The sequence below is a fragment of the Mercenaria mercenaria genome, chromosome 4 (assembly GCF_021730395.1).
Source record: "Mercenaria mercenaria strain notata chromosome 4, MADL_Memer_1, whole genome shotgun sequence".
Classification (NCBI taxonomy): domain Eukaryota; kingdom Metazoa; phylum Mollusca; class Bivalvia; order Venerida; family Veneridae; genus Mercenaria; species Mercenaria mercenaria.
In genome coordinates, this window is record NC_069364.1 from 3,880,294 (window position 1) to 3,898,026 (window position 17,733).

The 17,733-nt window shown below is 35.3% G+C and overlaps 1 protein-coding gene across 2 annotated transcripts in view; it reads right to left on the minus strand.

Annotated features, from left to right (window-relative positions):
* Positions 1-17,733, minus strand: part of LOC123550852 (uncharacterized) — a 62,740-nt gene that overhangs the window by 27,488 nt on the left and 17,519 nt on the right. Inside the window, exons 2-3 of one of the 2 annotated variants that reach the window (XM_053540189.1) lie at positions 3,407-3,565; positions 2,315-2,431 (exon numbers count right to left, since the gene is read on the minus strand). In XM_053540189.1, the coding sequence (XP_053396164.1) occupies positions 2,315-2,323 (9 nt within the window). In that variant the 5' untranslated portion in view covers positions 2,324-2,431; positions 3,407-3,565. The remainder of the gene's footprint in view (positions 1-2,314; positions 2,432-3,406; positions 3,566-17,733) is intronic. The other variant, XM_045339268.2, reaches the window with a different exon arrangement.

Below are 17,733 nucleotides of genomic sequence, written 5' to 3' on the forward strand. Positions count from 1 at the left end.
GCCATCCTGACCGTTTACTTAATGTTACCACTATGAATATCCTGGGTATAAATACATGCCACCGGTGTACCCTAGCTATAGAGGCAGGTCTATCCAGGTATCCTTGGTATACTGTCAGGTCTTCTTTGTTATAAATACAGGCCAAAATTGGATCCTGGGTACCGCTATATGTAAACTTGCTATACATAAAGACCACTCTGGGTATGCTGGGTATATAGGTCTTCCTGGTTATATATACAGAAAACTATAGGTGTGCAAACAGCCCTCCTCTCGTGGTATCCATTGTATACATACAGGCTATCAGGGCTATATATGTATGCTAATACGGATACCTTTGGTATACAGAGAGACCGCCAATGTATCCAATGTATACAGATCACTCTGGGTATCATGGAGATACATACAGGTCAGGCTAGCGATAGATACAGATACACATTGAGCGTCCTAGGCATGCAAAGAGGCAACTATCGGTACCTTAGGTATAGATGCAGGCTATTTTGGGTATCAGGGTTATACAGACTGACCACATGTGTATCCTGTGTATACAGACATACCATCATAGCTTTACATATATGCCAGTTTGGACATATACTAATTACGCTTCACAACTTTGCATCGATAGCGTAAAATAATGGAGCTAAGTTTGCTTGCATACAAAGGATACCACGGGTGACATGTATGACTGTATTTCTATAACACCCAAAGTAATATATCATATACTAATGTGGATTGCAAGTCGAAATGGGGCAGTTAAATGTGCAAATGCTACCGATCCAACCAGGTTTGCATGTTTAAATGTGCATGCGAGGCTATTTTTATACCAACTGTAGAAATGTACATGGCAAGGAGGACGTTAAAGTTGTGACATTTTTAGAACAATGTCATCTGGTATTGTGTATTATAGAGAAAAGACTATGAGCAAGATTGAACTGTGTGAACTACGTTGTACAGTATTTGAATAAGTGTTAAATACTAATTATATTCTTAATGCATGGAATATTTACAAGCTTTACTTGGACATTTATAAAACTAAGAACTAAAAATAAGATTCTTATCAATGGTTAAGAACAGATATATTTGTACAAAATGAACGTTTTAACTGCATATTTGATACATTTTAATTATTATTCATGAATATGCAAATGAGCTGAAAAAGTCTTAATTAATATTTAGGAAGAACATTATTCCAAAATCAAAACATCTTACTATCTCAAAATATGGTTTATATATGAGATATGTAAATATTGTTAGTTTTTTTAGATATTTCTTTTTTTTAATGATTAACATACCCCACCCACTTTTGACAGTATTTATTCTTACGAACAATAAATAATGCTACAAACAGATATATATTTATATAAAGTAATGTTTCAAACGTATTATTGCTTATTTTTGTCCATTAATAAACAGAAATAGTGAAGATTTGATCTTTGTATTATCTAAAAATATCATTTTTAACGAATTATCTGCCCATTTTTTAAGTTCTCATGAATATTCATAAGTATGTAAATTAGATTTTTTTTGCTTAAGTGTTTGTGAATAAATGTTCAAAGCCCTGGCTTCATTTTGATACCATTATTGTTATTCTACACCGATAAATGACCAAGATACAAGGTATTTATGTGTCACGCATGAAAATATGCACCGAATGACCTTTGACCTCGTTTATTTCACTATAAAGGGCCTCTCAAGGGTGACTACCGGGCAAGTCTTTCTTGTGGCACCTAGTAGATAACGTTTAACATGGTAGTCGTCCATCTTCAGAGAATGCCTACGTAAGTCACAATTTTGAAAACTCTAGGCATACTAATCGTAAACATAGACGGCGTGTGTATTTAATATTTTACATGTTCAGGATTATTACAAAGTAAACAATCAAATCAAGTAGAATAATGAAATAATATGCAAAAAGTACCTTTTATAAAACTGCAAAGACAACCGGTGAAGTAATTTCAATGCACGTTAAAGAGCTTGTTCGCTATATGTTTATAACAAACTTTGGCTATAACGAACACGTTTGCTTGTCTCGAAGTGTTCGCTAAAACCGGAGGCGACTGTACATATTTGACGACGCAGTTTCATAAAAACTACTTGCATACAGTATATCTGTCACATCCTAAGGTTACAGAAACTTTGAAACGAGTCTTTAAAAGTGGTAAATTTCCCAACTATGCTTACAAATAGCTAGTCAGATGTTTCAGTTTTAGAATTATCCAATCTTTGAATATCTATTCCAACACAAGAACTAAAACATTCAGCATATCATAATAGATTGTTTATTGCTAGCAAAATATTAATAACGTTAATATTTTACCGTATCCATCTCAGTCTAGTCTTTATTTGTCTGTTATGTTTGCCTTTGGAGCTAGCAACATCATAGCAGGTAATCCAGTTGAATGTAGACTCATCATTCGTGTCATACTTGTTGAGACTGCATGAAAAATACATCAAGAAAGTGGTACATATACTCTGTAGCAAGGTTAATTTGTTAAGGCAGCCATTTCAGTGTATTGCACCTGACACTAATCTTGTTTTAGTTAAAACGTAGACTTCTGTTTATGTTGTTTTAGTCATCGATTTTACATTAAAATGGTTTTAAGGCATACCTGGTAGCACTGCATATCTACCGTTGGAACTATATCAGTGTTGTTGTTAGGATGGTCTTAAGAACTTGCAGATTACTCAAACTTAGTATACATTTTGACACTGGTGGCAGTAGCCACTAAAAACTACATGCATTTTTAATTACAATGGTGGCAGCAGCCACCAGAAACTATATGTAGGTGATAACTAATTAGATAATGCTTAGAACAATAGAAAATAGAAAGTATGTCCGACCAAAATTTTATGTTTATGTGTACCAGTAAACATAAACCAATCCTTACTAATTACGAATATGAGGATATCTGATAATGTATTCAGGTGTAAAACATTGACATATTATTTTGAACTTGTTCTGGTTAATCAACAAAAATCGTAACCAGCGACATATATTTTCAGGTATTATGGCTGATTTCTGCCATTTCGTGTTTTCGTGTATATTTCGACCGAATACCTTTTTGTTACATAAAAAGATATCGAAAGACGAAGATCGAATATCAAAATAATATTTTCTCACAATTTAGACCCAAAAATGCACCAGAGGCCACCACTGCATTCCTAAATTTCAAAAATGTCCGTGGGAATATCATCTTACCCCATCACGTACCTCAAATTTTGGACAAAAACAGCAGGGACCACCATTTCATACCTATATTTCAAAAATGACAAGGGAGAGACCCTATGATTCCACTGTCCGGAGGGGGTTAACCCCCGTACCTCAAACTTTGGACTCAAAAAATTCAGCAGGGGCCACTATTTTATTCATATATTTCAAACATTTCCAGGCGGACACGCCCTGACCTACCTAATATGAGGAGTTACCCCCTTCCGTACCTAACCCAACTCCGCTCGCCGATGCCGCCTTCATTCTTTAACTGTTGCCGCTCACCGCACCCAAATGAAATATTTCTGGATCCGGGTCTGTTATACATACACTTTGTATTCTTAAAACGATAACTGACATCTGAAATATTATTGTACTGTTTTATAATCTCTATGCCACTGTTTTCAGAATAAGTTAACTGTTTTATAAGACAGCGGGGCGAAAACACGACAACACGAAAACACGAAAACTCGACAAATACCTAATTTGTCGAGTTTTTGTGTCGGCGGGGCAAAAACACAAAAACACGACAAGTAATGTATTTGTCGTGTTGGCGGGGCGACAACACGAGACACGAAAACTCGACAAATACCTAATTTTTTAGTTTTCGTGTAGCTGGGGCGAAAACACGACAGCACGACAAATAAAGGGCGTCAACACGACATATTTATACCCGCCAAAACGAAAACTCGACAGATAAATTTGTCGTGTCGGCGCCCTTTAAACGTCGAGTTTTCGCGTAAAATCTGTCGTGTTTTCGCCCCGCCGACACGACAAACACGAAAACTCGACAAATTAGGTTTTTGTCGAGTTTTAGTGTTTTCGTGTTGTCGTGGTTTCGTCTCGCCAACACGCCAACACGAAATGACAGAAATTAGCCACCATATTCAGGCGTATTTTCTCGTTGTGTATTGTTTTTAAAAACACGGGATAACAAAGAATGTACCATTGACTTACAATTATGCTATTTGTCTTAGACTGTAAGTGTGCATTTATTCAGTCTGTTTTTCCTTTCTTTAGCCTACTGTTTTATGACATTAATTGTGATGCCATATAATTATTGTTATACAACATGTTTAAATGGCACTGATAAAAATATCAAACTGGGAATAAGAAGCACAACCTAAATATATGATAACAAATCTTTTCTTAATTTACAAGTTTCACTTCAGTGAGGGTTATTTCAAAAATAGTCATTTGCGATGTTCCCTTTAACCACTCAGTTATTTACTAGAACCAGGAAGAAAAACATTATCCTGTCATAGGACCTTCTCATTGACCTTTTGTCCGTTTTCTATGCAACTGATTCAAATTTAATTTTCAAACAATTACGATAATTTACATTTTGACAGCCTAATATTTTTCAAAAGTAGACTAATGTAATCTAATCTCAGTGTTGTTATATTTTCTGGTCCTTTGGGATCATGGAGTACATACAACTTTACTATTATAAAATTCCGCTTTACGCCGATGCTAGAGGGCGTGAGGTGTTGTACATTTCATTACATCTTATGAACAGACTCAATGCAAACGAGAATGAATATCCAACAGGTACAGCCAAGTCCCGAAAATGCAGCCTCTGCAAAGCGAAATCCACAGCACGTGGACGTACACAAGACTAGCACACAAAGACAAACACACGCACAGACTGAAACAAAGCAAATACACGAGGACAAAACGAACAGGTAAAGGAATTCAGTGGGGCACCGCCTTGGAAAGGTCAGTGGCAAAACGACCCCACCACTGAGGAGTTTTAACCGCTTTATGGTGCGCACCTAACCTCACATACCCCCTCCCCCACCCCACAATGTTCTAAAGTCACAGGATAGTGTAAAAAATGTTATTCCATGCCAGGCGAATCACTAACAAAGGCAACAGTAACAAATGTCATGGCATGTAAAACACAAAATTGCTCTTCTCTGTTGATAACCAACAATCCCGCGGACTACAGCAGATAATACACAAAAAATGGTGCATTATCCCTATAATAATACAATACACAAATGTAGTCCATTTTCTACTTATAGAGAATAACCAGGGATATAAATTAACACTCGCCCAGTCGCCCACTGCGACCAGATTTAAAGCTGGTCGAGTCAACCTTCCAAGATAGTCGCCCAGCCGGCGAATGGCTAATGTCAACAATATACATGAACTGGGTATTCCGAAACTGTCTTATTAATATGCGCGACGTCACTTAAAGCGACCAATGAGAATAACCGATATATACTACGTCCAATCGGCTTACGCGGTTTATTTACTGCGCGATATGTTTACTGTGTCACCAAAAATGGCTGCGCCCATTGTAGTACAAAAATAGAAATGTGGAGGTTTATACAGGGCGTCAAAGAACCTACAAAAGCCGATCGCGGCGATAAAAGGAATTATTTTGCCGAATATGAAAAGTCTAAAAGGCCGCCAAGGACTTTCAACGAAAAATGGAGTATTAACAGGCCTTGGCTAAAAAACACGGATCGCGGCATGGTGTGTACTTTTTGCACGGACAGCGGTTTCAACAATAATTTTGTTACAGGCTGCGAATCCGGTAAAGTCGACAGTGTCACAAAACATGAAAATTCGGATGTACATAAGCGTGCATCTGCTATCCAGAAAGCTCGTCAAAAACCGTTATCGTCCTCAAGTGCCGCTAAAATTATTCAAACTTTGAATGCATCTGTGTTTGAGAAACTTAGCTATATGTTTCGTACATGTCATGCACTCGTAGTGAATGATCGTCCTCTTTCCGACTTCAACTGGATTTGTGACCTTGATGAGGCAAAAGGGTTAGTTATTGGCCAGACTTACAGTGGTAACAACAACAACATTGCTGTAAATAATTTTGTTTGCTCCATAGCTGAAAATGAATTTCATAAAGTGTCAGAAAAAATTATGAAAAGTAAATTCGTTTGCTTGATAGGTGATGGGAGCACGGACTCATCTATTCAGGAACAAGAAATGTGGTTTGCAAGAACTTGTAACAGTGGTAACATTAGTATTCATTTTGTAGGTGTTTTTAGCCCTGAAAAGGCAGATGCCAAAGGTATTGTTAATTGATTAACAGATACTGTTTCGAAATATTTGTGCTGTGAGTGGTCTGATTTTCAGTGCAAACTTGTTGCATTAGCCTGCGATGGTGCTAGTGTTATGATAGGTTGTCGGTCTGGTGTAGCAGCTATTTTAAGGTCTAGTCAGCCATCTCTATTAACATTTCATTGTATGGCCCACAGACTGGAACTGACATTAAAGGATATGTGCAAACAAATTAAAATGTATGAAAAAACAGTAAATGTATTACTAATGGGATTATACTATTTTTACCACAATAGTAGTCTCAACAGAGCTATGTTGAAGAGAAGTTTCTCTGCTCTGAAACAGGAGTCCGACAGGACTCTGCTTTTGCCAATTCGTGTCGGTGAGACACGTTGGATTGGACACACTTACCGGGCAATCACCAATATAACCAGTTCTTACAAATACATTGTCGCACATCTTGAACAGGCAAGTTCATTTTTTGTTAATGAGTAAAGCAAAATTATTCAGATTTCATTTCAGTGTTGCATTACAGATCAGAAAAATGAAAATGGTATTTATAATAATAAAATAACAGCAAACACTGCCTGGAATAAATAATTCTGTAAAAATAATTTTAATGATAATATTAATATGAAAATACTTTTTGTAGTAAGGGTAACTGACACTAGATTTTTTTGTGGTACCCTATATGTCAAAATAACATGAATAACATTTATTTTCAAGTAAAAACATTTTTATTGCAGATTTCAGAACCAATGGAACGAGTGTCTAGTGATTCGAAAAGTAAAGCTTAAGCTTTTCTAAAGTTGCTTCGGTCGAAGAGTGTTTTCCTATTCCTACATTTCCTCTTGGACGTCCTTGAACGATTGAAGAGACTATCAAAATTACTTCAGGACAGACAAGCAGTTATTGGCACGCAACACGCTGAACTAGCATCTTGCATGGAGGTTGTAATGAAATATAAAGAAAGGTAAACCTAAATTTATTATATAAATTTTTAAGTACAGTACTACTATTATAGTTTTATGATTTAATATTGTCATTAAAAGAACAACAACATCTGAGTATACGATAAACTTTTTTTCAACAGTGACGGGCCTCATTTACGTCAGGTGACTGATTCTGCATCACAAAATATGACTGGAAATGATGCAGAATTTAAGAGTGCAAGGCAGCACTTGACAGAACAGACAGTTACGGCCATGGATAAGAGATATTCAGAGTTCTCTTCACCAGGTGTTGTGCCAGCCACTAAGATTATTGATCTCACGCAATGGCCAAACTCTTGGAATACTTTAAGAGGTCTTAGCAGAAAGAAGTTTTGTTATGTTGACATTTATCTTGCTCATCTGGTTTGCTGTTTGTTTTGTTTATACATTATGTATTTCTTGGTTTTTGTTTCAGATTACAGTTCTATTTTGCTGTTACAATTGCTCATTTAAACTGTGTTAGTTATAATAATTTAGTTATGTTACTAAATTAGTTAAATTTATTTTTTATTATCTGAAGAGCAGGACAAGATTCTCATTTCATGGGTAAATTAAGTTAAAAGACGAAATATAAAGAAAATGTGTTCAATGTTACCAATAATGAATGAAGTATCTAAATCAAAGTGCTAGAATAGTAAATGTAAGATCATAACATTTTTCACTCATGAACACCATATCTTACATTTTCACTCATGGCTATGCCCACTTCTGAAAATATTGCATCTGGTTTTCACTCCTGAAAGATGTTTCAGTCTTACATTGAAACAAGCAAATATCCTACATGATTTATATTTATGTACTAAATAAGTTCTTGCAAATATTCCAATCTTAACTGAATTTTTAAGGTTTTGGGGATGTGGAGTTACAAACAATACTTGAACATTTCAACACTGTACTTGAGAACGCTGGGGTCCATGTTATTGATGCTGAAATAGAATGGACGATGCTTAAGAAAGAAATCTTCGATGACAAGTAGGTTTTCTTTTTTCAAGTTTGTAAAAAATTGCCATAGCTAAACAAGTCAGTTTCAATATTTTATTTCTTCTTGTCATGTTGGGGTCATTATTACAGTTAAAAAATATGTTCTTGTATCTTCTTTGAAAAGTTAAAAAGAATTAATTCATTACTATAATTTAGTCAGTTCAATTTGTAGAAAATATTTACAATAATTACTTCATAAATTTTGTAAGAGTAGTGTACTAAGGTGTTGCTGTAGTAATGCAATTTTTTTTCTTTTTCTAGCGGAAAACGTCAACTGACGGACTGGGTGTCAATCAGTGATGCACTGTCTTCTAGATTCCCTAACATACTCCAAGTGGTTGATCTAATCGTAACTATAAGTCCATCCAGTGCTGAGGCAGAGAGAGGATTCTCACAGCTAAAGCTGATCAAAACAAGACTTAGGACAAAGCTTTCTCAGCATATTTTAAACTATTTATTAGAAATCAAATTTGAAGCCCCTAATATCAAGGATTTTGATCCCACTGACTCCATCCATCACTGGAATAATTCTGGAAATCGCAGCAGACGTCCACTTTTTATGGACAACAGAGCTAAAGAGCCTGTGCATGATTATGTAACTGTTGACACTGAGCCACATGATTCAGTAGGCATTGAAACTGGAGTGCAAACAGAAAATATAAACAATGACTGTCCTAGCCCTATGCCATTTTCAGTTACAGAAAAGGACGATTTCGGTTCTGACTCTGACTGTTACAGTGATGACGAGTTTGATGAGTGCTCTGTGTTTGAAAACTTAATGTATTTCAGCAGGAATTAATTACAATACTTATTAAAAATCATGTACATCTAAACCACTGATAGTTTCTTATTTTCCCGCAGAAAACAGCTGGGCCCCTAACTTTTACGCTGGATATATATTCGATATCCCCATCCTCTAGGTAGACAGCGTGAAATATTAAAATGTAAAATCAGTCTACCCGAGGTCTCAATATTTAGACTAATCCCGGATGTGCAAACATTTTGACCGACTTGTCAGAAGCCATGGAAGTAGTACAAGAGTTAAAAAGGTTTGTAGATTATAATTGTTGTTTTTTTTTCTGTCAAACTGAGTACATGGTGGCTAGTAAGAAACCCCCTCAAAAATGCCCATCCCTATCCACAAGTGGCTACCTCTAGACCCGGAATCTAGAGGTCCGGTTTCCGGACCTCCAAACAACCCGTACTGGGCACTAAAAGGTCCACGCATACAAATATACATGCACGTACGCACGCACGAACACGCAAAGCAAAGCAAGACGGTGTCCAACTAGTTTGTTCTTTGTGCCCACTTGTTTTATTTTTTGTTTACCGCTTTGTTAATGTGTTTCTTGATTATTAGATCCTAAAGTGTGAGGTTGTTCACTGTTCAAGGTTTCTGACCATTTCTAAACGATGTTCCCATTTTCAGCGTGCCTTTTGTCCGTAGAGGTTTATATGTTATGTATATGTTTATTGTATTGTGGTGTGCCCTGGTATACCGACTCCACGTTTAGATACTGAATTAATTTTAGATATTATTAAACATTTTAATTTGAACATTTGGTAAATTTCGTTTAATTCGGGACCAAAGGAGTAACAACGACTAAGCCGTTTTAATTGCCACGTTTTCACCAACAGGCGTAAGACGAATCCAAAGCTAGGCGTAAACAGGCGTAACCTGGTTATAACAATGAGTACAAGTTGTCAAACAATACATATTTCTAAAGTAGAAATCAATATATTTTGCTAGAATGTGTTTTGTATAATAATTTATCTGAAAAATCTTAAGCCGTATTTATATATAAAAAAAAAGACCGAACATACACAAATCAACTGAATTGAAAAAATCTGAAAACATAACTTAGGTCATTAAAAATATATCGCGACGTTGAAAACAAAAAGTCTTATGTTTAACCCACGATGAGTAGTCTCAATTCAAATTTCATATTTTTTCTTTGTAATTGCACTTCTAACGTACTAGAACTAAAATACATGGTCTCCTGTCACAACTTTGCATTTGTTAGGAAAACTTTTGTGAAACTAAATACTAAAACAGCGAAACTATTTGACACAGCGAGGTTTATTTCTCATGAATGTACCCTTTAAGCGTATATCCGCCATTGACAATCATTTTCGGAATGTGTTGATAATTGTCAACTTTTTAACTCTGTATCCGGGATCATTAATCTTTTTGTTCACTTCATTGAAAACAGAATCCGGGATCATTAACTCTTTTTGTTCACTTTATTTAAAACAGAATCCGGGATCATTAACTCTTTGTGTTCACTTCATGAAAACAGAAATTTGTAAACGCATCTACCCACTCGGTTGCAAACGGCCTTTAGAACATATTTTTTTTTGTTTTCCCATACAAATCACAATATTTTACTGACGTATGTAATTTAGAAATATTATATATTTACGGATAAACGCTGAATAGAATCTCTATTTTGCAAATGCGTCTACCCGGATGAAATTATAATTCATATTTACCAGTTTCTATAGCCTAAGTGTCTTGCAAACTATTCAAAGCCTGCAACAGTTGTATCATGTAATGGATCTTGAGTATACATGCAATGAGATGTTGATATAAATAAAACAATATATGATGTAATCCTTGTTGAATGAAATATTTAGAAGAACCTTTGCAAGCAAGAAAATAATACCAGACTCGATTTAATTAAGTCTAATAATGGGAGGTATTGAAATATATAACACCCTCATGCACCCTTATACTGGCTTAATCGGAGTTTACATTGAATGGAATCCGCAACACTGCAAGTACGCCCACCTTGCGCAACCAAGCAGACATAAAACGTACTTGGTTTAATAAATTCTGACCATGAAGTAATGAAATGTTGTGCACAACCCTCATGCACATGAGTAGTGAATAGTTTCTTTGTAATAGGGTCTAATATATTGTTCCCAAGTTTTGCAATAATTATCTTCCTTGAAACAAACTAGCAGACATTTTATGTGCCGAGTTTCTAAATATATTATAGGGATAGTTTACAAAATTAGCCAATAACAAAATAGTAAAGATATAAAGACAGTAAGTCTTGGTATAATTCTTTAAACATTTAAAGATTACATACATTATTTGTCAATAAATAAAATTTCATGGCACTGTGAGGAATTTTTCCCTAATCTGTAGTAAGTTTAAGGTTAGGAATGACCCTCAAAATGGAAGCTTGGAGAGGTAATGTGTGCAGTGTAAGAAGCATCTATGCAATAATTATTCCAGATATGTATTTGTCTGTCAAGCAACAATTTAAAATAAAAGATGTTTCTTAACATAACTGGTTATTTAACTGAAATGTTTAAATTCTTTATTAACCCGAACAAAATACTCTAATGTAAAGGATATGAATCTGCCCTGACCTAGCTGCACGTTTTTTTTTTATCATAAATTGTTACTTGAAACCTTGAAAACATAATATAAAGATGGTAAAGAGACAAAGGGTCGCCTTTATATACGTTAGACCAATCTGAGATGTCGCCATTAAATGTAACATAGGATCCAAGGTCCTTATCTCACTTGATCCATTTAAGCTTGGTTGAACCGTAATTTTCACACGAATGAATTCGTCACACGTGTGAAAATTTCGTACGAATTCCCCACACACTGTGTGACAAATACGTACGAATATGTCACAAGTAGGTATTGTGAAATTTTCGAGCCCCATTTTTAACCACCTCTTAGTACCAACGAAATTTTCACAAATATGTCACACATGTGTGAGGAATTCGTACAACTTTTTCACACATGTGACGAATTTGTGTGTGAAAATTACGGATCAACAGAGGGTCAGAATAGCAGAATAGCAGAACAACTCCAGCAGAATAGCAGAATAACTCCAGCAGAATAGCAGAACGACAAATTTCAAGGGCATATTTGGGGGGAGAGGGATCAAGGTCAAATTAACATACTTGGTCGCAAAGAATTGCAACAAGTATTATAATTAACATTTTATGTATACGAGTATTTATTTTATCATATTAATTACCGCCAACAATAAATCTGATTTTTTCCCTGAAAATGTCCAATCGGATTTTTTTCCAGCTTTTAAAATGGGATTTTTTTTATTTATCGCTGAATTCGTCTCAAACCCAGACAAAATTACTGTACAACAGAAAACTTAGTTAAATATACCATTTATTTCTTTGATAAAAATTCGGAAAAAAATCCAGCACGCCGAAATATGGGAAAAATGTCCGACTGGATTTTCAAAAACTCCGATCGGACACCATATATCCAATCGAATTTTCGATCGTACAACTTTTCTAATTGATTTTTTTTTTGTACATAAATAATTTTGAAATATTACAAAACTCATTCATTTATTGCTCAATGGTCCATAAACTACCATCCAAACATAAATAGAAGTTTCTAAGTCACTTAGAAATGGTAGTGAAGTTTGCCAAAATCCTGGTTTTGCAAAGATATCCTGGTGGCTGTTAATAACTGAATGTGGACAATAGTCTTAGAACAATAGTAACAGTGCCTATGCTTGCAATTTAGTAAATCTAAATTTGTCCGCTGCTTATTACATTGAGTACGTAATTATTTATAACGAATTTTCTCAAGAACAATACCATTGTTTAAAATGCATGCATTTCTGTATGAGTATAAATCAAACTCCATCCCTACAGCACTTGAAATTGTAAAGAAAATACCTCTTTTTAGCTGCCTATAGATTTCACCCAATTTAGTTGTTGAAAATGTTAGTAAATATCTAAAATCAAGACCGTGTGGTCTTAAGACCGTGCGGTCTTCTCAACTGCGCATCTGACAGAAAGTATAATCCATATATTTTGATATTACACATCACCTACCTTATATTCTCAAACTAAACTGACAAATATGATAAATTCTATACACTTACTTTTAAGCTTATCTCATTGTACATCTTCAAGAATTTCTCCTTCTCCAAGTACTCTTTTAGCATAGAAATTCGCAAAAAGTAAATCCCACTTGTAAACAAAATGAAATATACATATCGATTGCATCACTGTCAAGTTGTCACTAGTATATAACAGTAACCAAAACACTGTACTGTACGTCTATAATTTCGAACAAACTAACACGAAAACTGTTCTGCTTTTAACGAAAAACAATCAGCTACGCCACTTCTGTATTTAATTCCACATTGAAGCGACGTTCGAATTAAAACATAAATTCCTATGTTCCAAATTAGTAGCTCCATTTATGAATTAACTGTCAAGAACAGTATTCTTTAAAATACATTTTTACTAAAATACGTGAACGCATAGTAAAATGAAATAGTAAACATCCCATCGAAATACTCATTCACAATTATGTGTAAAAATTCACAAATTAATCCAAGCGTTTACATCAATGAAATAGACACCATATCTATTGTGTTACCCGATTTATTGACCAATCGGATTGCTTTACCTCAACTGGCCTGTCACTTTATGTGTCAATAAATATACATACTCAGGGCGCTTTTGTTTGCAAAAATCCGGTTTGGGTTTTAGGTTTTGGTTTGGATAAAAAATAATGATAAACTTAAACTGGTTTCTGTTAAAATGAGTTCTTGAACAAACAGGCGGTTTGTATGAACAAAATGACGAATCTAGAAAAACTGGTGATTAAATTTATTCTAAATGGAGATAAATGACAGATTTTGTATCTAAGAGCCAAACATATTAAATAACATGTTCTACTATTAGTACTCATCATGTGCCGACACTATTTAACATGTTTATATATAGCAAGGCTGGCATAGACAGTTGAGTCACTGCCTTTTGCACTCAACAACATAAGCCATTAGACCAATTGAGTGAATACAAATACATTTGTATTTGTTTTTGTTAAGTTTAATGTCAGACTGACAGAATTATAGGTCATATATCAACTTTCAATGCATTATTTAAGGCATGGGCGGGCAGCTAGGTTAAGCCACTGTCCTTTAAGTCAGCTGGATTACTTAAAAATCCACACATGAAAGAATTCTACACCCTGAGCAAGGTTTCGAACACACAGCAGTGAAGGACAAATAATTTAAAATCAACTACCCTAAACCATCCGGCCACAAAGACTAAGACTGAGATGTAATCATTTAACTGTATCCACTATCCAGCAGACTTTTTTTATTTCAATTTGCTGAAAATTAGAGATTAAGTGTTTTGTAACAGGGATAACCTAAATTGAAATCATTGCTGTTTCCTTGTTTTAGACCACATCAGCAAGTTTGACAGTTGTGATGTAGTTAATGTGCAAAAATAGATGATGTTTAACTACTCAAGGTTCAAGCAAAGCACATATACTCTGATTCTGGTGCTGGACTGATTTAAGTAACCAGTTGTATTTTAGGCCAGCGAGTGTATCTTACCTCACCTCACAAAAACTTGTTTAAATAAATATTAATTAAGATTCTTCAAAAAATGGTTGACATATTTAATCTCTGACATTTTTTTCTGATGATACATTGTACATCCAAAATCTGGCAACAATGAGTTGGATGGCATCCAATGACACCCCTGACTTGATCAGATAATACTTAATACTTTGAACTTTTATGTCACTGTATTAAGGGGGACCAGAAACCATGGATATACATTATTAAACATAATTGATACTTATGTATATAATTATATGTATTTTGGTGAATTGAAATTTCTCTACACTACACGCAGCCACAGGAAAACACTGCAGCAATTACAAGGCAGAGACTGAAGCACTCATGAAGGCCGTCTCAATGATTGAAGACTCGACAGAAGAAAGCTCCTCAGGCGTCTTTCTCACAGATGCACTGTCTGTCATGGAAGCTCTGATCGACAATAAAGCTCCGCAGCTAGCCAGGAGAATGCAGAGCCTGAGTATAACCTGCAAAGTAGCACTTCAGTGGATTCCATCCCATTGTGGACTTGCAGGCAATGAAGAGGCAGACAAACTGGCTAAGCTAGGAGCTCAGTCAGGACAACCAACAGAACCTGTGAGTTACAAGGAGAAAGTCACCAACATCAAGGCATTAACGAGACAATGCATTATCAATTGAAACAAACTTGTGCAAACTTGTTTCCGAAGTTAGCATTGTAATAAATTGTACAACATTTGACAACAAGGATCAGCTCTTTTTACAGACATAATAGTCATTTTATTTTTGTTGTTGATAACTGCTTTGTCTATATTGAAATGGCTATTTCATGGGGACACGAATTTATGGAATTCAACTTTTGAAGATAAAAACGATGGTATTTATTGGCTTGTTAGAAATTAATTACACAACTATGAAATCCATTAAAATTAGTCCCCCACAAGTGTTTAAATGACTTTGCAGTGTTTTTCGGCCATTTTTCTGCATAAGTTAAGAGGTCCTAGAGCTGTCAGTCAATTTACTTTCAATTAATATATTGTCAGGGATAAAAAATGAAAATTTAGTTGGAAAATGAAATGTTCATTGATATGAATAGTTGTATCTGTATCTGTAGGTTACGAAGCAGAAACCAATACTGGCGTATGACTTCGGGGGTGTGTGCGCTCTAATCGTGAGCCTGAATGGCACACTTGAATGCCTCGATGCCTCCTTGTATGCATGGAAATAAAAAAAAAATACTCATTTTGCTCTTAAAATTTAAAACTGCATCTTTTAGTCAGGCTAGAGAACTGCTTTGCATATGTATTTATATACTAATGATGTTTATGTGCATATAAAGTTATGTCAATGTGCATAGGGCTTCTTGCTAGGACTTGAACCTAGAATTCTTATTCAAAATAAGTGTGTTTCTTTACACTACAAGAAGTGATCCCTTGCTTAGCAACAGAGACATTTATTTAAATACAAAATATTGCATATGTATGTTATCCTTCAGAAACAGACACATTTACTATAAATTAAAACTTTATAACAGTAATTGGATTTTGGACTGTTGGAGGTCGAATAATCTTGGAACGAAATGAATGGAATATTTCGATGGTTAGAGAAACTGATGAAAACGATGTATGCCAATCAAAGAGAATGTTTTTAGAAGTAATTATTGACAAATGAATTCGGCTGAGCATAAAGATTACCAAGGGTTTTCACCAGAAATGAACCAATTCTTAACTTGTTTCTTTACCCGTTTCCATTTTGGTCCACACGGTCCGCCATGTTTTCTCGAACTGCAATAAATTTCGGATACAACAAACCGAACAAACCGCCTCCGGGGGCAGTTTGGTCGGTTTGACAAACCGGTTAGCGGTTTTTGAAAACAAATGACACAAACCTTTTCGAGATCAAAACCAGTTTTACAAAACAAATCGAAAGTTTGGCAAACCGGTTTGAAACCGAACTGAGTTTGTTACAAACAAAAGCGCCCTCAATCAACCCGACTTTCAACTAAAATGACCTGTCATATTTAAGTAACATAGGGTCATGGGGTACAAAAAAAAATCGCCATAAGAAAAACATGATTATACACAACTGTATGAATATCTTTCTTTTTTTTTTATTACACTTAAAATATAAAATCTTTAGTTCTGGTCGTGTGTTATGACCAAACAAACATAAAAACACATTATGTTTGCATATACCTCAATCCTTTACCTCAACTACTATCCTCTCTTTTACTTTTCTATCTCTATCTCATGTAGTGGTCACTTTAGGCTCTGGTTCTGGGTATCCTCGCCCAATTACATTTTCAATCCTGGAATAACCTATATTGATATGATATGGGGTGAGGATTGGACTTTTTGCTATCTGTCAAATGAAAACAAAGGAGGGTTTGCGCTATTTCACTAACTTTGAATTATTAACCTGGATGGCATTGCTTCTGCTTAGAGCCGGAGATATTCACGAAAATCCTGGTCCTGATTCCCACATCTCGACATCAACTTCCTCCTCGGTTTCTGATATCATGGAAAACTTCAGTCATTCTCTATCTCTTGTACACTATAATGTTCAAAGCTTCATTAACAAACAGGACACCTTACAAGGGGAACTCAATCATTTTGACGTCATTTCTTTCACTGAAACATGGCTCGGTCACAACACCAAATCCGACTCTATTTGCTTTGACAACTATGCCCCTCCGTTTAGAAAAGACAGACCAGGAGATAATCATGGCGGTGTTCTTGTCTACGTGAAAAACTATATTCCTGCTGTGAGAAGACATGATCTTGAACCCGACGGAGTTGAGTGCATTTGGGTAGAAATTCGAATTAATAATAAAAAGTTTCTTTATGGAACGTTCTATCGTCCTCCAAATTCCTCTCCTCTTGTCCTGTCTAGTATAGAAAACTCAATCGGACTTGCCTTTGACACAAACATAAACAATATTGTCATCGCAGGGGACTTCAATCTAGACATGAGAAAACTCCATACACAAAAAAAAAAATCAGCGACATCGCGACACAATATAATATGACACAAGTGATTTCTGAACCTACTCATTACACTGAATCTTCTAACTCTCTCATTGATCTTTTTCTTGTCTCTTCTTCGTGTAGTGTTTACACCTCTGGAGTTGGTGATCCCTTCCTTGATCAACATGTTAGATTTCACTGTCCTATATTCTGTT